Source organism: Antechinus flavipes, chromosome 2 (assembly GCF_016432865.1).
Source record: "Antechinus flavipes isolate AdamAnt ecotype Samford, QLD, Australia chromosome 2, AdamAnt_v2, whole genome shotgun sequence".
Lineage (NCBI taxonomy): Eukaryota > Metazoa > Chordata > Mammalia > Dasyuromorphia > Dasyuridae > Antechinus > Antechinus flavipes.
In genome coordinates, this window is record NC_067399.1 from 23,786,335 (window position 1) to 23,812,130 (window position 25,796).

Genomic DNA, 25,796 nt, shown 5'->3' on the forward strand with positions numbered 1-25,796 from the left:
GGCTGGACAAAATCGGAGCCTATCTTTCCAGTGGGGTCACTGGAGGTGTCTCCCCCCACAGATGGGGGGCCCCCCTCTCCTCAGTTAAGGCAGGAATCTCTGAAGGTTGGGCTGGCTGTCCCCCTCTATCAGGGCCCCCTCGGGGGCCAGACCTATGTGGTCCCCCAATGTGGGGGGAGGCCCCAGCTCCTTCACAGGCAGGCAGCCTGGGGGAAGGGAGAGCCAGGTCCTAGGGCCTGAGGGAAGGTGCCCCTCCCCTTCTCCCTCCTTGGATCTCTCTCTCAGAACTGTTACCTTGACTGACTGGGGGTGGGCAGCTCCACACGGGCCTGAGAGCTGTGAGGGGGCCGGGGAGCTGTGAGGGGGCTGGGGAGCTGGGAGGGGGCCGGGGAGCTGCGAGGGGCCCACAGAAGGAGGGGAACACATGGCTGCTTCCACAGCCTTCCCTTCCCCCAAGCCCCTCCCTCATCTACGGCTCCTGTCCCACCGCTGGTCCCTTTCAGAGGCCTGGAGTCTCTGGGGCAGGGCCCCGCTGCCCTCCTCAGGGCCAGTCTGGGCCCCAGGGCTGAAAGCCACCCCCCTTCCTGGGGGGGAGGGGAGGGGAGCCTGCAAGGAGTGAACAGCATGGGGGTAATGCTTTCCAGACCACCAAGGGCCACCGAGTCTGGGCAGCCTGACAGGGAGAGAGCGGTTATAATTTACTGGGAGGGAGCAGAGGGGGGAGGGAGGGGAGGAGGAGGAAACAGAGGGAGGTGCACACACACGCACACACATGTGCACACACACACACATGCACACATACGGGCGCACACACACACTCTCACACATGCAAGTCTGGGTGCACGGCCTGATTCCAAGCCTCCCTAGGAGGAGGAAGGTGGCAGAGGGGCCTGAGGCACCAGGGTCTAGGGCAGGAGGAGAACTCAAAAGTCCTGGAGGCTGAGCCCTCCTTTTACAGAGGGGGAAAGTAGGGCAGTGAAGGGAGTCACCTGTCTGCAGGCAGTGAGCACCTGGAGCAGTGCTCCAGGATCGGACCCTGGTCCTCTTTCCAATAGGGCATGATGCTATTTAGGTAGTTTAAGGAGCTTGAATGTCATATGGAAGCTTAGGGTCTCCGTCAGTGCTAGAGGTGGGAGTGGGGGAGGGTCACTGAAAGCTTCAGAGCAGGAAGCAACATTTGTTCTAATGGCTAAACAAAGATGAAAGAGAGACAGAGACAGACAGACAGAAAGACAGAGGGAGAGACAAAAAGAGAGAGAGAAAGACAGAGACAGAGAGAAAGAAAGAGAAAGAGAGAGAGAGAGAAACAGAGACAGAGAGAGACACAGAGAGACAGAGAGAGAGAGAGACACAGAGAGACAGAGAGAGAGAGACAGAGAAAGAAAGAGACAGAGAGAGAGAAACAGAGACAGAGAGAGAGAGAGAAAAAGACAGAGAGAAAGAAAAAGGGGGAGAGAGAGAGAGAGAGAGAGAGAGAGAAACAGAGACAGAGAGAAAGAGACACAGAGAGACAAAGAAAGAGACAGAGAGAAAACAGAGACAGAGAGAGAGAGAGAGAAAGAGACAGAGACAGAGACAGAGAGACAGAGACAGAGACAGAGACAGACAGACAGAAAGAGAGAGAGACACAGAGAGAAAGAGACAGAGACAGAGAGAGAGACAGAAAGAGAGAGAGACACAGAGAGAAAGAGACAGAGACAGAGAGACAGACAGAGAGAGAGAGAAAAACAGAGAGACAGAGACAGAGAGAGGGAGAGAGACAGAGACAGAGAGAGGGAGAGAGACAGAGACAGAGAGAGAGAGAAACAGAGAGCGACAAAGAAAGATTTAGAGAGAGAAAGAGACAGAGAGTCAAAGAAAAAGACAAAGAGGAGAGAGAGATAGGAAGGGATGGATAGATAGAAGACAGGTAGATAATAGTTGAATGGATAGATCAATAGATGGTTGGATAAATAGATGGTGAGAGAGAGATAAATGAATGGGTGAGTGGGTGGATAGATAAGTAGACGGATGGAGAGATAGAAGACAAATGGATAAATAGTTGGATGGATAGATCAACAGATGAACATATAGGTAGATAGAGACAGACTAGAGGGATGGAGAAGAGGAAGAGCGCAACAGATGACAAATAAGATGTATGGCCAGACAGATGACAAACTTGGGAGACATTAAAAATGGGAGTTGGGTAGAAAGATAAAGTCACAGGGCTTCATGCTTTGGGGCAAAGAACTCGAGGAATTAGCTCCATTGGTGCTCATCAATCTGAGAGGGCTTCCTGGAGGAATTTTTACATTCTATTTCCATTCCCTTTTGTCCTTCTTGCTATGCCGGGGGAGGGTTGGGTGGGTGACAGTGGTGACCGGTAAAGAAACAGCTTTGAAAATCTGCCAGTCCAGGTGTTGGGCAAAGACAGCCCATTCCCCTCTGTGCTCTTCATGATAGAGCCACAGCGGCTCCCTTTCTGTTCCTCCGTGTATTCCCCAACTCCACACCTTTGCACGGGCGTGCTTGGGTCTAGAATGCTCTCCCCCTCTAAGTCCCCCCCAGGTTTCTCTAGTTCCTTTCAAGGCTCAGCTCCAAGCCCACCTTCTGCAAGTAACCCTGCCTAGCTCTGTCCCGCACTCCTCCCCAGTCACTGATGTCTTCTCCTCTGAGATCTCTTTCTCTCCACCAGCTCTCCATCTTCTAGCTACATAGGAGTCCGTATGTCAGTCCCCTATTAGACGGGGAGCTTCTTGAGGACAGGAAATCTCCTTTGCCTTCCTTTGAATATCGTTGTTTAACACAATTTTTGGCATACAGCAGGCACTCAATAAATGCATGTCGTCCAATTAAGTGAACCTCAAGAAAATTCTCCAGTTATCCTCTGCCCTCTCTTTTTAGCAGAGACCACATAAAACTGAGGAAAGTCTGCAAACCTGGCTGAAAATCCTGTCCACACCACCTTTAAATCTCTGATCCCGAGATATCACAGCCTTTGAAAGTCCAGTCTTCCAGATTTCCAGAGCCTGGGACCCCGAAGCTTAGAACTCAGAGAGGGAAGGCAGGATGGAAGCCTGGCTAAAAGGGCATCTGACTTTCCTGGTCAGAGCTAGAAAATTAGACAACCAAAGGGAATAAGAATTCACATTTCACGCACTTTAAGGTTTACAAAACTCTTTGTTCACAACAACCCTTGGAAAGAGAGCAACATATAAGTTCTGGGCTGGCTCTGGCTACCCTATTCCCATTGGAGGCTCCATCTTCAGAGGGCAGTGGTCTGCACCTCCCCCAGGATCTTCAGGGTCACCTGAGATATTGTAGAGTAATTCTAGAGGCACCTAGGTGGTACAAGAAGTGGATAAAGCACTTGGTTTGGAGCGAGCAAGGCCTGAATTCAAATTTAGCTCAGACACTTACTGGCTGTGTGATGGTGGGCAAGTCACTTAACTTCTGGCTGCCTCGGTTTTCTCATCTGTAAAATGGTGAATCAAAATAGCACCTACCTCCTGGCATTATAGGAAGAATAAAATGAGATTTTATCCATAATGCATTTTGAAAACTTTAAAGCGCTATGTCACTGCTGGTTAGTGTGTAAGTGGGTCACATAATACTAAATAGTTCTTGAGCCTCCATCTGGTATACTTCCCAGTTACTCTGTCCTCAATATCAATGGACTCAATATCAATTGAAGAGAAATAACCTGCCTAATAATCCTAATAGCTCTAAAAAAAAATTTTAATGGCATTTTAAGCTTTGCAAATAACTTTACAGATGTAAAGCCTGGGAGGAAAGTATTATTACTCTCCTCATTTTATGAAGAGTAAACTGAGGCTGAAGAGGTGCCTTGACTTGCCTAGTAAGCCACAGATGAGGAACTTTCCATCTGGCCCATATCTTTTAATCAAAGAGAGAACAGCACTTGTCTCTTTGACTTTATCCTAAGGCTCATCCCTTATACATACATCCCATTGTAGATCCCTGGAGAGTAATTGAGTGAAGGGAAAGGTGCAGACTGATGGGAGAGATGGGATTCCCACTCCCAAGGAACTCCTAGTCTGATAGGGAGAGAAATACCCAGCACAGCAGAAGAAACAAGCTGAAATTTGCCAGTAAGCCCAGTTAAAAGGCTACTCTGGGCTCTGAAGGCTGGAAAAGGGGGGTTTTGCCCCAGGAGCTGCTAGCAACAAACTTCTGAAGGCCTTCAACAAGGAAAAGGCGGGCTGCCTGCCCCGAGCCTCAGACACTAAAACCAGGGAGTCACAGGGAGATGGCTAAGGCCAGACCTCAGGCCATCCTCCTTTTCCAAAGCCAGAGACTGGAGAGAACCCAGGATCAGGAAAATATGGGATGAGGAAGGATTTCAGCAATGCTCAAGTACTACCTCCTAGAAAAAATTTTCCTACTTACTAAAAAAGTAAATATAGAGATACTTTTTAAAGTATACTTTTAAATATATAAACTTGTTTTAAAACATATGCTTGTTTTTTAAAAAACAATATTTTAAATTTAAATGTTTTTAAATATATTTAAAAGTATATTTGTTTTTAAGATACTTGTTTTTAAATATATATTTGTTTTAAAACAGACTTTTAAAAATACATACTTCTTAAAAGATAAGTACTTGTTTTTAAATACATGCTTGTTTTAGAAAATATATTTTTAAACATATATGTAAGAAATATATAATATATGTATACTTGCTTTTAAGATACATATACTTGTTTTGTTTTGTTTTGTTTTAAAAAGGAATTTTTCCTGATTCTCCCAATTACTGGCACCCATTCTCCTCAAATTGCTTTGGGGGTTTTTTTGGTTTTTTTTGTTTTTTTAATCAATACAGCACCAGGCTGGACACATAACAACTACTCAATGAATGGTGGTTGATTCATAGAATTTTAAATATTTTATATTCATATCCATATATTCATATCCAGAACTGGAAGAAACCTGGCAACACACTGGCTCTGACCCCTTCATTTTACACATGAGGACATCGAGACAAAGGGGTTAAATGATCATTTCCTGTAGGATCAGAGATCTGAATGTGGAAGGCATCTTAGAGACCATCCAGTCCAACATCCTTCTTTTACGGATGGGAAAACGGAGGCCGAAGGAGGTTGTGACTGGCTCAGTGTCACACACTGAGCATACATACATACATACATACATACATACATACATCTTCTGGGGTGGGATTTGAACTCAGTTTCTCTGCTTTCCAAGCTAGTGATAAAAAAGCCAGCATTTATACACCGCTTTACAGTTTGCAGACTACTTTATAAATACTTTTTCATTAGCTATTGTAGAATGTAAGCTCCTTGAGGGCAGGGGCTGCAGAGTCTCATTTCTGAATTCCCCGGACCTATCAGGAGCTACTAAGTTAAGGCTCTTCAACGGATTGATTTATGTCCCTTGGTGTTTATTTAAGTGGGTCCATGTAGTACCTTCTCTATAGAATGTAAGCTCAATGAGAGCAGGGACAGTTTCATCTTTGTCTCCGGTTCTTCCAGGTCCCTGGATGACCCACAATGGCCACCCAACACACGGGAAGTGACTCCGAGAAATTCCCTCCGGATGATTGATCTCTCCCAGGTCACCGAGGGGCCACTGCAGGGTTTGGGGCCCTCCTTGGCCTGGGAGGAAGAAAAGGTCTGACTCAGAGAGCAAGCCTCCCTTGAACCCTCCTGCCTCCCAGGCCACAATAGCGGGATCCCGGGCCAGAGAACGAGCCGGGTGGTGCTCACATTCTTATGGCCTCATCCCCAGCTGGCCGCCAAGCCTCCGCCGTCATTCCTGGGCCGGGGGCCAGAATCAGGTGGGGCTTGACCAGGAAGGCAATGGGTGGGACCGTTGGACGCCACTGGAGCTTCCACTGTCCCCGACATGCACCAAGAGGACTAGTCCAGTGCCAATGTCATTCCTAGTCCTCCTTCTGCTAACTAGCCTCCATCTGGGCTTTAAGATTTACCTTGTGCTGTATATATATATATATATACACACCTATACACACACACACACACACACACACACATCATTTGGTTCTCAGAACAGCTCTGTGAGCTCGGGGCTCTTATTATTTCCATTTTCCAGTTGGGAAAGCTGAGTCCCAGAGAGTTCAGATGATCTGACCAGGGTTACACAGTAAGTTCTGAGGTCCGATTTCACTCGTCTTGCTTGTCCCAGGTCGGGAGCTGTGCCTTAGAACTGCGCGGGTTCTCCCCCACTCTCAGGGTAGCCTCAGGGGTTGGAGGGGGCCCTCCAAATCCCCGCACTGACAACCCCGGCTCTCCCCTGCTGCCTCTGTGCCCCGGACCCTCCCCATAATCCCAAAGTGATAGCAGCATTGGGAGGGCCGGAGGGGGGAGAAATGGAAATTCCTGCCTGCCCCGGAGAGCCTCTGGGGCTGCCCCGTGAGTGGGGTGGGGGGGAGAGGGGCCCCAGGCCGAGCCTTTGGGCTGCGTTCTCCCCGCCCCCCCCCCCGCCCCTCCCACATCTGTGTCTGGGATTGCAATCTGAACCCAGGCGCTCGCTCGGGCTCAGGGCGGGCCAGCAGGAGGGAAGGGGGCCGGGCCAGGGTGTGGGGCCGGAGGGTGGGGGACCGAGCGGGAGGAAATAGTCCAGAAATCCCCCGGACTCGGAGCATCGCGCGCCTGCTGCCGGCCGCCCGCTCCGGGGACGCGCGACTGGAAAGGTGCGGAGCCGCCCTGCCGCAGGGAGGTAGAGACCCGGCCCGGTCCCTCCCCAGCTCAGCGACGGCTGCGTCCCCCCAGCGGGAACAAGCGCGGGCCCCGGAGCCGAGAACTAACGGGAGGTGAGTGCTGGACGGGGAAGGAGGCGCTTTCCTACCTGACTCTGGGGCGGGAGGACGGGGTCGGCTGAGAGAGGGGGCTTAGGTGCTGGCCCGGAGTCGGGACCCCCCCCAACACACACACACAATCACTCACAAATCTCTCTCTCACACACACACAAACACACACAAACCTCTCTCACAAACACACACTCACACCCTCTCTCACAAACACACCCACAAACACACACACAACCCTCTCTCACTCACAAACACACACAAACACACAACACACAGAGATACACACTCCTACTCACACACTCATTCACACACACATATATAAACCTCACACGGGCGCGCACAAACACAAACCTCACACACACACTCACTCTCACACACGCGCGCACACACAAACACAAACCTCACACACATTCACACACGCGCACACACACAAACACAAAACTTACACACACACTCACAAACCTCTCTCTCTCCACACACACACACACACACACGCACACAGTGGGTGGCTCCACGATCCCTGCCAGGATCTGAAAAATGGAGCTTCGGAAGTTCCGATTTTCCCCAATCAAGTCTCCGCGCTTGCATGCTGGGGGCCGAGGCTCCCCTGACTTCCAGCCGTCCCCACGCCGCTCCCCCCTCCTGCGCCCTTCTCCGGGGAAGCTGGGAGGTCTGATGTGGGAGGGGGGATTCCTGAGTTGGGGCTAAGGGAGGATCCTCGGGCAGTCTCTGTGTGGGGTCGGGATTGGGAGGAGTCCTGTGCCGGGGGGAGAGCCCAGAAGTGGGGCGACTGGATAGGGTGGGGAGCCATGTGCTAACTTCTGACCTTTCTACCAACAGAAAGGAGTAGGGGGAGGCCATGGGGGAGGGGTAACTGAGGAGTCCCAGGGTTCCCCGGAGAAGTAAATTGGGTTTGGGGGTCGGTAAGGAGAGGGAAAGGAATGGGGGAGGGGGAGTTGGAGTAAATGCAGATCATCAAACTGTAAATGTAGAACTTATTTAGACCCTCCAAAGTTAGTGAGCTCAACCCCCTGGCTTTATGGAGGTCAGTCAACAAGCACTTTATAAAGGGCCTCCCGTGTCAGGCACCCCGCAAAATCCTGGGGATACAAAGAAAGGCAAAAAACAGGGGAGGATTCTGGGGCCCAAAGAGCTTAATAAATAAGGGAAGATCAAGCCAGGATTTGAGCTGTGCTCTTGTGACTCAGTGTCTCCAGTTAGGTTTATCTCAAGCTGTCTCTGTTTCTGTCAGGGGCCATCTCTAGGTGGTGTCTCTAGTTTTCGTTGGTAAACTTGTTTCTTGGTCAGGATAAACTATCTGGTGGGAGGAGGGGGATAGGAAGTGTACAAGTGTTCCCAAAGTCTTAGGGCACTATAGCTTAAAACTACGGGGACATCCTGAATAAAAATAGAAGCTCTTTTGATGGGGCAAAGATGTGGATTCCTCAGAAGCAGGATAAGAGGAAGATGGCACTGGGAGCTTCCTTGAATGATTTTTATTATTATTGCTGAGGCAATCAGGTTAAGTGACTTGCCCAGGGTCACCCAGCTAAAAAGTGTTAAGTGTCAGAGACCAGATTTGAACTCAGGTCCTCCTGACTTCAGGGCTGATGCTCTATCCACTGCGCCACCCCTCGATACTAATATTTTAAGGGAATTTCTTATACTTGTCAAAGTTTGATTTTGATATCTATGTGACTGACTGACAGACAGGACAGACAGATGTAATAGGGAGAAAATGTATGGATCAGAGCAACTAATTAACAGATATTGATTAAGTGCCTGGAATTGTGCTGGACTCTGAGAATGCAGACAACAAAACAGCTCCCGTCCTCAAGGTGCTTCCATTCTATTGGCGAAATAATCGATCATCAGATGAGTGGATATGAAATACACAGCAGAACATGTCAAGAGTGGGGGGGAGGGGAGATTGGGCTTGGTTTACTTTGACTCAGCACATCCACAGGTATCCCTAGCACCGGGCCCCCAAATGTGAAGGCAGTAAGGTCTTTGATGACTGGGATCTTCCCAGCATTCCCTCTTGTAGCTAAGCAGCACTATGCTGGGACTGGACTGGGTCGACTTTGAGACTGTGACTCAAGCTCAGGCCCCCTGAAGCCAGCTAGAAAATGTAAATTTGTGGGTGAGGAATGGCTTTTCATTTGTCTTTGCATCCCCGGGGACCTCATTAGTACTTTTGCACATAGTAGGTCCTTTAAATATGACGATCCCATTATACCAGTCTGCTTGTATCTCTAAGCACTTGATTTGGGATCCCAAATGCCCTCCCCCCACAAAGTCTTTTTCAGCTCTGAAAGATTTTCAAATACCTTTTCTTCCTCTTCTCCTGGACCTCCTCCTTCCTCAAGGACTGAGATTGTCATGGCTTTTCCTTGGGTCATTTTCTCAGTCCTAACTGTATCTTGGCCAAGAATACCTCAAAGACTTGCCGCTTCTTTCTCCAGCCCATTTTACAGATGAGGAAACTGAGGCAGGCAGGGTTAAGTGACTTGCCTGTGGTCACACAGATAGTATCTGAGGCCAGATTTGAACCCAAGCTGAGTCTTTCTGATTTCAAACCCAGCACTCTGTCTATTTCTCCACCCAGCTGCCTTTTCCTACGTTGTAGGGAAGGGTCCAAGTAAAGAGACATGGATCCTGGTTCTGAATCAATCACTCCCTCACTGCTTGGCCCTTTCTGAGCCTAGTTTTTTCCCATCTCATCTGGGACTTGGAGAGGATTAGTCGTGCCCTTCTGAAAATAGAATGGAGAGAATGAATCTTGCCTTCAGGAAGCCTCCAGTCTGATGGGGAAAATATCAGGACTCATAAAGCACTAGACAAATTGGTGCCCTCAGTCCCCTCAAAATCAGCTCATCCTACATGACACTTGACCATGGCCTTCCATTGGTTCCTCCCATAAGTTCTATGAAGAATTTAGAGACAAAAAAATTTTTTTAAGAATTTAGAGACAAATATAGAGACCCATAATATCTCCCAGCTAAGCGATCCTAGACTGGTCACCTAAATTCCCAATCCTGTATTGGTAAAGGGAGTTTCCATACTGGAAGTTTCCTACAAGATGAAATCACTGCTCCAGTATCTCTTCCAAAAGATTCCCTCATACAGGCACATGGAAGAAAAGATATGGGTACAAATAAACACCAGGAAACTGCTATGAGCCCAACATAATGATTAGATAACATACCTTTATGAAACTTGTGGTCTGGAAGGGAGGCAACATAATTATATGTATATATAAATGTATACAAATCCCCCCATCGTGTTGTGGTTTAGGTTTCCTCATCCGGGAAGGAAATCTTCAGATCTGGCCAGATACTCAGAGATAGAGGCAGACAGAAACAGAGAAAATGAGGGTACAGGTAGAGATAGGGAGAGGAAAGAGACAGAGATTGACTCATGTATGGGTATATCTTTGGATGGGTGGGGAGATGGAGATTGTTTGTCCTTTGTTCTGGAAGAGGACCATGACATCAGGAAGGCGATGTTCCAATATGTAAGTGAGGGAGGGCTGTACAAAGTCACCAGTCTCACGTCCTCCAGGAGCCATCTGGATCCAATGGTGGGGGATGGATAGATGGATGGATGGAAGAATGGGTGAAAGGATGGAAGAAGGAAAAGACGGATGGATGGAAGGATGGATGGGAGGATGGATGGAAGGATGAATGGATGGATGGAAGAATGGAAGGATGGATGGAAGGATGGAGAATGGAAAGATGGATGGATGAAAAATGGATGAAAGGATGGAAAGATGGATGGATGGATGGATGGATGGATGGAAGATTGGAAGGATGGATGGATGGATGATGTAGACTGCATCTAGGATTTCAGTAGTATAATAAACTCCCAGTGAAGAAACTGTTATAAAACTGTTATACCAATGAAAAGAGGAAATCGTCTATTTTTAGTCTTAGAGAAAAGCTGTAAGTGGCCCAAGACTGAAGAGGTTTTTCTTGAACCCAAGTCTTGCCTTTTAGCCCTTATGACATGCTACTTTAATAACAACTATATTAGAGTCAAGGACATATTAACGTGGCTCTAAGGTGGTGATGTCATTTTGGTCCTCTTCAAAAACGAAGGGAAACCGTTCGATTTAACTTAGTAAACACTTATTAAACACCTACTGTGTATACTCAAGGAAGTCACATTCTACTGCATGAAGGATAACTGCTGATATTTTATGGGGCAAAAAAAAAGCCTTAAAAACCTTAATTCCTTTGACCCTCACAATAACTGTGAGGTTTTATTATTATCTCCATTTTTATAGATGAAGAAACTGAGGCTAAGAATTTGCCCAAAGTCAGAGGAATAGGAAGTATCTGATGAAGATTTCAAACGCAGGGACTCCTTACTGGAAGGCTCTGTTCACTGTAGCCCAGACACAAATATCTTAAGAAGCAACATTATGTGCAGTAGCGATTAAACAAAATGCTATGTGAAGTCACACAATCCTAGACCCAGAAGGGACCTCAGGGATCATCTAATCTATGTCTCTTACTTAACAAATGGGGAAACTGAGGCTTGTGGAGTTTAAATGACTTGCCTGTTTATTTCATATAAGATAATGTAGGGGAGGGGCTGCCTTGAACCATCCACACTTCCTGCCCTGGCCCCTTAGGACCAGCATTTATGAAAAGGTCGGTAAGATCACGGTTCTAGAGCTGGAAAATCTAGAAATCCACCAAGTCCAACCTTTTCATTTTACAGATGAGGAAACTGAGTCCTAGGATGAGGGATCAGCTCCCTTTTGGGCCAAGTTTACATTGTCTGAGGTCATCATTTAAAAGAGACATCAGCAGCCATTGGGCCTAATTCATACTCAAAAGGAATCACCTTTATGGCATTTTCAACTAATTCACGGCCATTATTGTATTCCCACTGAACCCCCCCTTTTCCAGAGTAAGCCCTTCCAGTTAGGATTTGGTCTGCCGGGCAGGATTAAGGCTCAGCCTATGGTCAGGGTTAGCGATCAACCTATGGCAAGAAAGAAGGGTCAGAGTATGGTCAAGATTAAAGGTCGACCCGTGGCAGGGATTAAAGGTCATTCTGTAATCGAGGTTAGGGGATATTCTACTGTAGAATATTAGGGGTCAGTCTAAATTTGTAGTTTGGGTCAGGCTTTAGCCAAGTTCAGGAATTAATATGTTGGACTAACAGGAGATAAAAAAAAGTCCATCTGTGTCCAGTTTGGGCTCAGGTTAGGGGGCTCTGGCAACACCTCTGAGGAGGCGTCTGTGTCTGTGTCTGAAGAACAACGGAACCGCTGTATACATCTAATTGGCTCAGGTGGCCCTGGAGCCTCATTAACACGTTATAACCAGCAGTGTCTGCTCCCCCTTTGCAGGGGGTGGGGGCTCTCACGGGGTGTTTCCCTCCCAATTTTCCTCCCTGGGACAAAGCCCTAGTCACCATATCCTCCATAAAACTGCTCGTTACTTCCTCACCTTCTCCATGAAACTCAGAAGTCTCTAGGGATGGTTACCCAGCCCCTACGCTTCCTATTTCTAGAGTGAACACTGGAAATTTTTCTCGTTTATCTATCAATTTTTCCATACAGAGTTATGGGAGGTAGACGCCTTTCTCCCATTTCTGGCTTGAATACAGTCTGAGAGCTGCCGTGGAGCCGTGGCCCGACAAGGCATAGGCTCCCATAACTCACGTAGGCCTTTGGGCCTGGAGCTGGGGATTGCTCCTTTCCTTTCCAGTCCAGTCCAGGTGCAGTCACGTTAGGTAGAAGCAGATGCTCCCCTGCAGGATTCCTGCCCCCACAGCTCCAACTCCCCTTCTGCCTCCCCCCAGGACGATGGGCCCCAGGGGGCAGAACTAGAGCAGGGAAATTGAAAGGATTTAAACGTGTCCAAGAGATGCTTTCCTAACCATGGAGCTATTTAACATGAAAGGGTCAGCCCCGGCTGGGGTCAGAGGTCCCTTCAGCGGCGACGCCGAGGTTCCACGGCTGTGTGTCCGGACACGTCCTCGTGTCCCCGTGTGTGCCCTTGTGTGTTTGGGGGGCACGTGTCAGGTCTGAGAGCCAGTGGATGGGCTCCCAACCCACAATCTGGCAAGCCGGGAGAGAGCCGCGGGCGGCCCCTTGCCAAGCTGGGTTTGCAGTTCAGAGCCCAGGCCCCGCTGGTGGGAAGTAGAGGGGCCGGCTGGGTTTCTGAGGGCGGGCGACGATGGCGGGCTGGGGAGAAAGCTCTAGGAAAGGAGCCAGGATAAACACGTGGGCACATGTTGGATGTAACATATATTTCTACCATGTTTGACATATTTTGGACTACTTGCCATCTAGAGGAAGATGTGGGGGAAGGAGGGAAATTGGAACACAAGGTTTTGCAAGGGCTGATGTTAAAGAATTGTCCACGCGTGTGTTTTGTTTGTTTGTTGTGTGTTTGGTTTGGTTTGTTTTTTGGGGGGGTTAAGTGACTTGCCCAGGATCACACAGCCAGAAAGTGTTAAGTGTCTGAAGCTGGATTTGAACTCAGGTCCTCCTGACTTCAGGGCTGGTGCTCTATCCACTCACACAAATGTTTTGAAAAATAAAAAGCTTTAACAGAGAAAAAGAAAGCAAGGTGCCAGGAGGGAATTGGGCGGTTGGCCAAGGTGCCCGATCTCACTTCCTTCCCCTTCTTGTCCACAGCCTTCCAGGGGATGCTAAGATGCTGGCCGTGCCGGAGTCCCGGATGCACAGTCTGCAAATAAGTAAGGCCCGACTCCCCCATTCTCTCCCCTGCAGCTCGGCCTCCCTCCCTTTCTCCCTTCTTCCCTCACTCTAAATGATTTCCTCCCAGTTCCTTCTTCCTCCGCCTCTCTCCCTCCAAACCGACATTAAAACTGTACCTACCACTAGCCAGCCCCTGAGTGTGTGAATACACACACACACACACACACACACACACACACACACACCCTGCAAAACAACACTTACAGAGAAAAGAGGGTCTAGATTTTCCCCATCCGGCCTCTGCCTTGTACACATAGACCCCCGCATAGATAGAATGGTATGAAATCATTGAATTCAGTCTAACACACACTTATTAAGTGCCCACAGTGTACAACGCATTCTGCAAAATGCACGGAGGAATAGCCAGGGATGAGAGTGGAAGAAGCGGTTAAATGTACATGCACAGAGTGGTCCTGGTTTGTTTGGGGAAGGCTGGATGGGGGCGCGCTGCTAGAATGCCATGTAAATGAACATATCTGAATGCGCAGAGTGGGTGTCCATAAATCTATCAATATGGGAGGGATTATACATAATTACATAAATTACATAAGCACATAGTACTGTAACACAGGCTAGAAGTGATGTAACCAAAAACATGAATCATCATGAGAATTTATACATGTCCATAAGTCCTAGAAATAGTCTAAAAGGAATCCGTTAGTTCATGTGTGTAGGGAATCCAATAATTCCTGTAAGCTCTGAAGTCTTGCAATAGTTTCATCTTGTGTTAGGAAATCCAGTGATTCCTGCTGGTTTTCAAGTCCTGCAACAGTCTGCTTATCAGTCATGCTCTTTCAGTGTCAGATGTTTCTTAGGTTTTTTCTTTTTTTTGAGGCTTTTCTCCTTTTCTGTCTCTCTCCAGGTGTTCATTGCCACCCATCTGATTCTTTCTCCATCTGTTTCCTTCTCCATCTGTAGGAATACAAGCAAATCCTCTCTCCCAGGCAGTTAACCTATCTAGTCCCTTCTATTTACCACTTTCTAGATTTCTTCTCATCATCTGGCAATTACATTGGAGCTGTTTGCACTGGACACTGCCCTGTTGGGTTAAAAAAAAAAAAAAAAAAAGCCTGTATTCTCTTCAATTATAATCCCTTTCTCTCATCTGATTGCTTTTCTGCTGATTCATGACATCAGAGTCCTGACCTTCTAAAGACTCTGTGGGTGTGACCTCAGCTGCCATTATGCCCCACCTGTCTTTTGTATGATATCTTGGGGCTGGGCCCCGCCTCTCATTTCTCTGGGTCAATCTACATTTTGAGGTCCAGTGGAAGCCCCCATTGCATTTTGGACATGGGGTTTTGGGTTTTTCTTTCCGTATGTCCTCTCACTCTATCTCTGTATCTATATCGGGCTCTCAGATGTCCTAGTTTTCTACACTGAAAACATTGACGAATCTCTCTAGAAGTCCCTTGCCAAGAGGGACCCTGTCTTCCCATGTTCATCATAGTCTGGGTATAATAAGCATTTGTGCCCACTGTGGCACAGCGTCTTATGATCTCCTCTAAAGGAGCATCTTTGTCTAGTCCTCATATAATTCTTCTGCAAACCTCATTGACATTTTCCTTAGCCAGGTGTCTGGTCATTATTTCTGTGGCAGCATTATCTCCAATGGTTCTTATTAGAGCTGTTTGCAAACATCCCACAAAATCCGCAAAAGGTTCATTGAGACCTTGCTCTATTTTTATGAAGGCTTTACCTTCATCTTTCTGTCTGGGGTGGGAACCCCAAGCTTTAATTGCAACCTTAGAAATTTGCTCATACATTGTTATGGGATAATCAATCTATTCTGAATTCTCTCCATACTGACCTTCACCTGCTAGTTGGTCAAAGGTGATTTGTACATTAACTCCAGTTTGCTTATTGCATTGGGCTTGAATCCTACATAATCTGTGATATTCTGAAAGCCACAACAAATTTTGTCCGGGTTCTAAACATGTCTTAGCTATGGATTTCCAATCACTGGGGTTTAAGATTTCATAAGCCAAATTCTCTAGTAACATCTTAATATAAGAAAAAGTAGCCCCATAAAGAGTGCAACCCTTTTTCAAATCCTTAATTTTTTTCCCAGATCAAAAGGAGGGTATCTTCTCCTTTGCTGGCCTGAAGAGTCAAGCTCTTCAATCGCAGGGTATGCATTTATTAAATCAGATATATCCTGTCCTTCTTTCTTAGTGCCTTTTGTAATTGTGTCATAGGCTGCTTCATAGGTGGTACTGAATGTGTTTCTGCCTCTCCTCCTCCTCCTTCTCCCTTCACCAATGAAGGGTTAATTGAGGGAGGGAGGTCAGGGAATGGGGGATGACCTAATGACTTCTGCTGTAAAGCACCACACTCATAATTGTACTTAACTGCATTCTTATCTAATTCTTCATCCTTTTCACCTAGTTTATTTGGCTCCTCCCCCTCCTGCTCTTTCTTCTTTTTCCTTATTCTATAACTTATATAATTTCCTAAGCCAGTTGTATTAAATTATATGTATTAAATGTGTCTTTGGAAATTGAGTTAGGTCCATTATCTTTGTAGAATTGACATAGTTGCTCTCCTACTAATTTCCACTCATCTAGATTCTTTTTCCATAGAGAACAAAGGAGATGTGTACTGTACAGTTTCTAAAAGTTCAGTGATCTGCTCCCAAATCATAATCAAACCTTGGCTTTTCATAAGTCTGACAATGTTCTCTACACATTTTCCTTGAATCGGAAAAGAAGGCTGTTTTCCCATTTTAGCTGAAGTACTACTTTAGCCCTTTAACAAAGTTTCCTTGTCTATTTTTGTACTCACCCTAATTTCTGGGTCGAGGAGACTTTTCCACTGAGATCAGGATCGTGTCTGCCCCACATTGGGCGCCAAAATGTAATATTCTTCTCTAAAATGTAATCTTCTCTGGGAGCAGGTTTCTTGGGGGGCTTCTGGGACAGCCTACCTTTCAGTTCAGTAATCACCTCAAATGCAGCCTGGTATTAAAGTCCAAATGCTTTATCGTCTCTTTCCAAGTCTTGTCTCCTTTCTTGTGGCCCAGTTAGCTTTCTTAGAGGCCTTCTGTAGTCTTGGTTCCAAGAGCTTGAGCTCTGGCTTCTGAATCTCCTGGACTGAATCCTGGCTGACTATCTGAGAGCTTCTAGGGGGCCTCTCCTTTCTGGCTCTGAGAGCACCTCCTTATATGCCCCACACTGAGTATACAGCAATCATTATATCACTAGGAAACCATTATTTGTTGTAGGATTGAATCAATGCTAAACTAGATTTAACCATTGTCTCCTCAATTCCACTTAGTACCTTGTTTCAAGTTCTGGCCCCGTAGGATCTCCTCGTAGGATTAAATCAATCATACTGCACCAGGCTAAATTAGATAACTATTGTCTCTATCAATCCCACTGACTTTGTACGTTGTTTCAAATTCTGGCCCATAACAGGAGACCGATCAATTTACCTTTGTTAGACATCTATTAAGCACCAACTATTTGCTGGGTCCTGTTCTACACATGTTGTGTGTGAGTGTATGTGTATGTGAGTGTGGGTGAGTGTGTAAGTATGAGTGTGTGAGTTTGTGTGTGTGTGAGTGTGTGTTTGTGTGTGTATGAGTGTGTGTGAGTGTGTGGATGTGTGTGAGTGTGTGATTGTGTGTGTGTTTAAGTGTGTGTGAGTGTATGAGTATGTATGTGTGTGTGAGTGTGTCTGTGTGTGGTTGTGTGTGTATGAGTGTGAATATGAGTGTGTATATGTGTGTGAGTGTGTATAAGTGAGTGTGTGTGAGTATGTGTGTAAGTGTGTGTGAGTGTATGTGAGTGTGTGCCTCCAGCCATTCTCCTCTGTCCCCATCAGCTGGGGTGGGGCACCCTCCCCAGGAAGCCCTCTCACAAAGACCTGGCCAGCCCTTCCTTCCTGCCCTCCTCTCCCCTCCCTTTGCCTGCACTTTCCAGACCAGCCCTGCTCAGCCCTGGCTCACCCAGCCCCCTCTCACCACCCAGCCCCCGGCCCCCTCAGTCCCGACCCCCTGGGTATCCTCTGCCTCTCTGAGTCACTCAGTCCAGCTGCCGTTACCTCAAAGCCCCTTCCAGCCACTTACTCCCCTACCCTCAGCACTCTGGGAGGCGAGGAAAATAGAGCTAATACTTCCCACGTCACCTATGGAGAAACTGAGGCCTGAGGCAGTCAGGAGCCCGCCGGGAGAACTGTCCAACCAGAAGAGACAAGTCTGTCCGAGAGGGACCTAAGAGGGGAGAGAGCCCGAGCCCCTCCCTTTATAGAACAGCAAGAGATGGATCTGAAGGGTTCTGAACCCAGGTCTTCTGGCTTAATCCGGTGTTCTCACTCGAGCCTCCTTGGAAATTATGGATCTCACACTTTCACACTCACACACACACAACACACACACACACCACACACACAACACACACACACACTCACACACACACACACACACACATGATGGATGATACAGTGAGAAAAGTGCTGCCTTTGTGCTCAGGGCTCTGGGTTCCAGCTCTTCCTCTTGGGACTGGCAGCTCCCTCTGGCTCCCAAGGCGACGGCTGAATCAGGTGACCCCTTAGATCCCAGATCTGTGCTTGTGCCAGAGACATCAGCGTCCCCCAGGCTTTCCCAAACAATAAGAGCCCCTTTCCCAGGGTCCTTCTGGACACACCGTCCCATTCCCACCTAATGATTCAAAGGGCAGTCATTCTACTGCAGGAAGGTGGGACAGGAAGGAAGGGGACCTCAGAGCGTCAGGAGGCTCCTCTGCCTCCGCGGAGGGCACGTCCCAGCCCGTGTTGTGGAGGTCCCCGAGGCCCCTCGTCCCCACTACATTGGCCATCTCCAAGGCCCTAAGGAGCTCAGAGACAAGGAGCTGCAGAGATCCCTCCTGGGGGCTGGCCCACCCCAAGGGGCCGGGGATTGTCGGGGCAGGGCCAGAGTCGGGCCGGAGGCCGGCGGGGCGGCTTCCCTGAGGATTTCCAGGATCGTCACCTCCACAAGAACAATACCACACACATGGGCTAGTTAGAACTTTAAGGTTTGCAAGGTTTTCCCACAGTGACTCTTTGAAGTAGGTAACATGACGCAGGGAACAGGAAAGCTCATCTCCAGAAACTCATACCTAGCCTTAGGCACCCCATAGCTGTGTGACCCTGGGCCAGTCACGTCCCTGCTTGCCTCAGTTTCCCCATCTGTAAAATGAGCTGGAGAAGGGAACGACAGAGCGCTCCAGTATCTTTGCCAACAAAACCTGAAGTGGGATCGTGAAGAATCGACCCCTGCTTAAACAACTCAGCAATAACCAGTATTGCCATCAGCTTTCACAGATGAGGAAATAATGAAGGTGGGATGATCGGGCCAGGGTCACGCTGCCAGTGAGTACTGGGATTGGTATCGAAATCTGGGTCTTCTGATACCAGGTTCAGTGTTCTTTCCACAGCCCAGAAACTCCCCGCTCTGCCCTCCTTGGTCTGCCAACCTCCAACCTGGGCACAGTCCTGCTGTCTGCCCCCTTTCATTGGTCTCGGCATCAAACCCCGATTCCTTCAGGGGAGGAGGGGAACAAGTCTAGATGCAAGGACCCCTCCTTTCAGGGAAGACAAACTGACTTGCCCCGGACCATGAATAGCACAACTGGGATCTGAAGGCCAGCCCTCGTCCCCTCGGCCCTTGACCCCTCAGGATTTTTGTGGCCATCTTTCTGCGGAGGCGCCATTATGTGTTGGGGACCACGAAGCCTTTCTACCTTCAAGGAGACTCCTGAGGGCAGGAGACGGGGTGGCCACAGAAGGGACTCCAAAGTGCCCCAAGTGGAGTGGGCCTCCTCCTGAGATGGGGGGAGGGAGGCAGAGTCCGCTGTGGGAGGCTGTGGAGGCGGAGGCTGGATGCCCACCTGTCAGAGTGTCATAGAGGAGATCCCTTTGGTGTTCCATGGAATCCAGATGGCCGCTGGGATCCCTTCCAGAGCCTGGGATTCTCATTCTGGGAAAAAAAAAAAAAAATACGAGACTATTTGAGAAAAGCAGTGCTAAAAATGTGGGGGAGGAAGTGCAGATGAGCCCCCTGGGGAGGGGCGGAGGCTACAAGCCTTCAGGCCCTACCTGGACTGCTCTTGGGCTTACTGAAAGGTAGGGGAGTGAGAGGGGAGGGGAGTGAGGAGAAACTAAGGCAGTTTCAAGCCCACCAAAGGCAGACTCTGGTTGTTCCCCTCCCCCTACTCCAGCTCCTTCCTTCAGGCTGCCAGCTGGGGCCAGTCTGTCCCCCACGGCCCGGGCTGGATGATTAATTCAGGATCTAATTGGAACCATGTGGGTGGGTGCAGGGAGGAGGAAAAGGGGGGGGGGGCTTCCAGTCCATTAAACCAGTCATTCCCCTGATCCGAAACTTCCCACTCCATCCCCTTTTCCCCTCCCCCTCTTCTGTCTGCTGTTTGTCTCTGAATCTCTCCCCCCTTTCTTCCTTCCCCTCCCCCAGGCCCAGCACCCCCTCCTCCTAATAGCTTCGTGCCCATCCCCCTCTCTGTCAGCCTCCCAGAATTTTAGATTTGGAAGAAACTTTAGAAATCATTTCAAAGGGAGTTTCTTAACCTGAGAGCTGTAAACTCTGGCTGTGTTTTGATAACCATGTTTAAGGCTCATTAGCTTAATCTTTTGTGAACTATTTTTAATGTTATGTATTTTAAAACATTTATTGGAGAAAGGCTCTGCCGGCTTCGCTGCCAGAGGGTTCCGCGACACCAGAAAAGCTGAGAACACCTGGGCTAGGCCCAGCTCCCTCATTTTATAGGCCGGGGAACTGCCTGCCACCCAGTGAGCTGGTGGGAGAGTCAATTCGGAGACTCGGAGGTCTCCTGCCTCCTGCGCTGAGACCGAGGCTGCTCCCAAGATCCTCCAGAAAGCCAGCCCGACATTACGGAAGATGGGGAAATTGCATCTCTGATATAGCCTCGTCATCCTATGTACTTTACGCACTTAAAGAGGCCCACAGATTTCTCCAGCTGTCAGAGGGCGTCCATATCTTAAAGAGAGCTCTCTTTACAAAAGAGGGAGGGACAGGGGACCAGCCATGGAGTCACAAGTGCCTTTTTTCCCCCTGAGGCAGTTGGGGTTAAGTGACTTGCCCAGGGTCGCACAGCCGGGAAGTGTTAAGTGTCTGAGGCCAGATTTGAACTCGGGTCCTGACTCCAGGGCTGCTGCTCTATCCACTGAGCCACCAGCTGCCCCGAGAAGTGTCCGTTTCTACCAAAGGCACGATGGCCGGTGGCCCTTTCAGGGGAAGTGCCTGAAGAAGCGGAGCTGTCCAACAGAGAATTGGGCCTGCTTAGAGGCCAGGGAGCTCCCCTTGCTGGGCCGACCTGTGGGGTAGGGAGCAGAGGGCTGCTTTTCAGGCATGGGGTCCCTTCCAAATCTTAGTTTCTGTGACTCTCCGTGGGCCTGGGGAAGACAAATCAGCCCGTGTCACCCCTTCCCCCGGCCGAATCCCCCCCCATCCTCCCCCCACTCCTCCCTCTCCTTCCCCTCTCTTCTGCATCCTCCCTGCACCCAGGTGGGGGGAGCACCTCGCAGTGTAGAACCACGAGCTCCGTGTGCGCCTCCAGAGTCCCCCGGGGGGCTTCGCAGAATCCCCCAGCCCCTCCTGGCTCTGGCTGCCCCCCCGCGGGGCCTGGCTGGGGAGCCCCCGTCACCGCGTGTTAGAGCTGGGAAGGGCTTCGGGGTCAGGCGAGGAGAGCAGCTGGAGGCGCGCAGAGAATGCTGGAAACCAAAGCGGGATCCACGCTCCCCCGCCCTCCCCACTCCGCGGCTGCTGCTCCGGTCTGGGCCCGGGCGATCTCCTTGGTCTCCGCCTCAAGTCTCCCCTCCAAACCCGCTCCCTCCTGCTGCCCGGCGTTCCTCCCTCACCCGTTACACTTCAGTAGCTCCCGGTTACCTCTAGGATCCTGTAGAAGCCTGTTTGCATGGATAGCCCAGGTCCCGGGTAACTGCCCCGGCCGGGTCCCCGCCTGCCTTGTTACTGTTCCTCACACCTCACACTCCCTCTCAGCCCCGGCACGGACAGGGCTCTGGGAACAGGCAGAAAGGCCCCGTTCTGGCCCGACCTCCGCTGTGACTCAAGCTCCCGGGCTGCGGCCCCAGGCTGTCATTTCCAGGGAGGATCCTGCACCGTGGGGACCTTCAGTGCTTCCTCACCCCGGAGGTCCCTGTGCCGGGAAATCTCCCTCTCCCTGTCCCGCAGAAGGGCCGTGCCGGGGGGAGGGGCCAGCAGACTAAGGGGGAAGAGGCTCAGAGTCTTAGCTCTGTCCTACTGGGATCTGTCTGAGCTAGAAAAAGTAGGTTCTAGTCAGAGTCGGTTTCCTGTCCCTAAAATTGGAGGGGGGCTGCATGTGGGGCAGGGGACGAGACGGGTCTAGAACCGGGAGGAACCACGGAGCCCAGTTCTAGGGGCAGTGCATGGAACCCCCCAACCCAGAGTGAAAACAAAACCAAAAAACCCGAGCTCAAAGTATGGAGGATCCTCCGGGCCAAATTCTCATTTAATAGAGGAGAAGTTGAAAAGCGGGCGAGTGACTTGTCCAGGGTCAGCCAGTGGGTACCTCACGCCTGGTTTAGTGCAATGGCTGCCGGTGGCCGGCGGGTCTGCCCCCTCCCCCATCCAAAGGGGGCTCCCTAAAATGCAGGTGTCCCAGGTCACCCTCTGCTCTGCAGACTCCGGGGCTCCCGTCCCCTCCGGGATCAAACGGAGCGCTTCCCCTGTGACTTTCCAGTCTGTCCAGTTTCCTCCGTGTCTTCCGGGAGATGACGGCTCTGGCCTCCTCTCCACGGCCATCCATTGCTAGGCCTCTCTGCCTCCTGCTTCCCTGAAGGAGAATCCTTTCCTGGTTCTCCTCTCCCCGAGACAGATCGCCTCCCACTTACGGGCTTGTTTGTACATCGTCCCACGGGCCCACTTTCTTTGCCACGTGGGGTATCTCCGCTCCGTAGTACAGTGGTGGTATACAGTAAGCATCTAATACAGGCTTCTCGACGTCGTCCCCGTGAGCAAAGGCCGCGTCTCCCCATCAACCCCCTCTTCCTCCTGCCTCCAGTGCCCAGGAAGGAGACGAACCGAGGCCGGAGCCCGGCCAACGTTTTCTCTCTCGTTCCAGGTACAAATGGGGAGCAGTCGCCCTTGCTCACGCCTCCCAGCTCCCCGAGGATGCAGGACAGCTGCAGCATCGCTCCCCTCACCCCCTCTCCGTCCCCGGTGAGTGGCCCCGGACGTCGGGAGCGGGAGGGAGGGCCCCTCAGCCCGAGCCCCCTTCCCTGAGGCCTCCCCCAAGGTTACGCCCATCTGGCCGGAACTGTTGGCGCTGAGACGCCCCCCTTAGGGTGCCCTCCTGCAGGGCAGGGAGCCTTTTTGCCTCTCTCTGTGTATCCAGGACTAGCACAGTGCGAGGTACCCAGCAGGTGCTTACTGAATGCGGGTTGGTTGACCCATTACAGTGTGTGAGTGTGAGTGTGTGTGTGTGTGTGAGTGTGAGAGTGTGTGTGTGAGTGTGAGAGTGTGTGTGTGTGTGAGTGTGTGTGTGTGTGTGTGTGTGTGTGAGTGTGTGTGTGTGTGTGTGTGTGTGAGTGTGTGAGTGTGTGTGTGTATGGGGGGGATGGAGAGAGACACCGAGGACTTTCAGGAGTGAGAGTCAGGCCCAGACCCAGGGACTCGGAAGCTCTTCCAGCCCCCGGGCGGAGATGAAGCTTTGGGGAAGGAGCACGGGCTGGGAGGCAGCTAACACCTTCTCTGCTACCCCCTCTGCCCTGAAGTCCGGCCTTCCCCAGGGGTGACCCCGCGGTCTCTGGCTTCAGGGAGTCCCTGGCGCCCCCCGAGAGAGGATGGGTGGCTGGGTGGGTGGGTAAATGAGAGGGAGAGCGAATGGGTGGATGAACGTCCGGGAAAGAGGACAGAAGGGGGGAGGGGGAAGGGTGTGGGAAGCAGAAGTCCTCCCAGCATCTGCCCCATCCTCACCACCATGATTCCGCCCTCCCAGAGGAGCGAGGCCCGCGCCCCCCGACCCGCTCCGTTCTCCGTGGTGGTGGCCATTGACTTTGGCACGACTTCCAGTGGTTACGCCTTCAGTTTCACCAGCGACCCCGAGTCCATTCACATGATGAGGTGAGGGGATCCGGGGGGCGGGGGGGGCACAGACGGGGGAGGGGGCACTTGTGTGGCCTGCATGGGTCAGAGGCGGCCCCAAATTCTGAGGGGGAAGTGGGAGAGTGGAGGGACAAATAGGCTCCTCGCCGGCCCTGAATTAGGGGTCAAGAGCCCCGGTTGGGAAGGGGCTGAGAGGGGTCAAAGCACTGGCCGGTCCCCTTATCCTCAGGCACCAGGGACAGAAACTGTGGGGCCTCCTGGGGTGCCGGGGCCTCCTGCTCACCCCGAAAACCCTGTGTCACAACGGAGGGGGGCGGGGAGGTGAGGGCAGAGACCCTGAACTTGGCCGAATAACCCGTTTCTAAACTGTTTCACGGCCCTCCTCCCAATCTGTACCCTCCAGATGCGAAGGCGTTTGGGGCAACCTTGCTCCTCTTCCACCCCCCCCCCAACCCCAGCAGCTCCCCAGGAGCCCCACCCCCACCTCCCTTCCCCCGGAGTCCATTGTTCCCGAGCTCAGCCCGGCACTCACTCACATCCACACTGACCCCAAGCTGGGGTCACTTCCCCGTCCCGTTTCCTTCCTCTCCCGGCCGCCTTGGATCCAGATGTTGGCCCTGCAGTTTCTCATTGTGTCTCTCCAGCCCCTCCCCCCTCACAGCTGGATGGAGCTGTTCTGTCTCTTCCAGCTTCAGTCCCTCCGACCCCCGGAGCACATGCAGCGAGCACTAAGCACCTACTGTGTGCCCATAGGGCCAGGAGGGACAGATCGGAGAGTGGAGAGGCCGGAAAGACCAGGCTTCAAATCCCACCTGGCCAGAGCAAGTCGCTTAATACCTCCCTGCCTCAACTTGTCCCTTTAAAATAAGGGAACTGGGGGCAGTTAGGGGTGCAGTGGGTAGAGCACCTGAAGTCAGGAGGACCCGCGTTCAAATCTGGCCTCAGACACTTAACACTTCCTGTCTGTGGGACCCTGGGCAAGTCACTTAGCCCCAATTGCCTCAGCAGAGAGATAGATAGATACGTAAATAAATAAATAATGAAATGAAATAAAATGAGGGAATCCTTGTCAGTCCCTGTGATCCTCATATAGGGAATACTATAGATATTATTGTTCCCATTCTACAGATGAGGAAACTGAGGCTGTGCTGCTGTCTCACTATGTAAGCCTATGGATGGCATCCACTATGTAGGCAGCTCGATGTTCGAGGGGTTTGAGCGCTGCTTTTGGAGTCAGGGAGACCTGAGTTTGAATTCCGCCTTCAACATTTACCAGGTGTACAACCCTAAGAAAATTATATTTCCCTTGGCCTCAGTTTTCTCATCTGCAAAATGAGAATAATCCTAGCCCCCGTCTCCCAGGGTTATTGTAAGAATTGAATAAAATCATGTACAGAAATCCCTTGACCGACCCTACTGCGCTGTAGAATTGGCGGCTGTTGATAGGGATTCTGGAAAGAGTCTGTTATTGTTACAGAGTTCTGGTGAGAAAATGGGACTCTTCCACAAAAGCCCCGGGCAGTTAGACATGCAGGGAGGGGCCTGGGCCTCTGAGAAGTCACGTGACCCGACTATGGTCACCCAAACAGGATGGACCAAAAGTGGGGGTTATTTAAGCCTAAAATCCAGTAGTTGTATTTGTAAAGATGTAGTGGGAACGAGAAGGAAAGAGACAGAAACGGAGAGACATGGAATCAGAAAGAGGACATGGATGGAAGGTGGGGGGGGGGAATAGAGTGATAGATGGGTAAGTAAATGACTTAATAGGTATATATAGAGAGGGAGAGATAACCGAATACATGGGTGGCTATGTAGATAGGTGAATCGATTGGTCAATAAGTAAGTATATGGAAAGAAAAAAAGAGAGGAAGGAGAAGAAAGGGACACAGAGAGAAAAGAGAAGAGAAGACAGAAACAGACAGACACAAAAAGAAACAGGGAGACAGAGACAGAGAGACAGAGACAGAGACACAAAAAGAAACAAAGAGACAGAGACAGACAGAGACACAGAGACACAAAAAGAAACAGAGACAGACAAAAAGAGACAGAGACACAAAAAGAAACAGAGACAGAGACAGACAAAAAGAGACAGAGAGACAGAGAGACAGACAAAAGACAGAGAAACAGAGACAGACGAAAAGAGAGAGACAGAGACAAAA

At 50.2% G+C, this 25,796-nt stretch overlaps 1 protein-coding gene across 1 annotated transcript in view; it reads left to right on the top strand.

Moving 5' to 3' along the window:
- The first annotated feature begins 6,578 nt into the window (after positions 1 to 6,578).
- Positions 6,579 to 25,796, top strand: part of HSPA12B (heat shock protein family A (Hsp70) member 12B) — a 40,674-nt gene continuing 21,456 nt past the window's right edge. The window contains exons 1-4 of the mRNA XM_051974321.1: positions 6,579 to 6,793; positions 13,452 to 13,513; positions 22,655 to 22,752; positions 23,531 to 23,655. Coding sequence (XP_051830281.1) covers positions 13,471 to 13,513; positions 22,655 to 22,752; positions 23,531 to 23,655 — 266 coding nt within the window. The 5' untranslated portion in view covers positions 6,579 to 6,793; positions 13,452 to 13,470. The remainder of the gene's footprint in view (positions 6,794 to 13,451; positions 13,514 to 22,654; positions 22,753 to 23,530; positions 23,656 to 25,796) is intronic.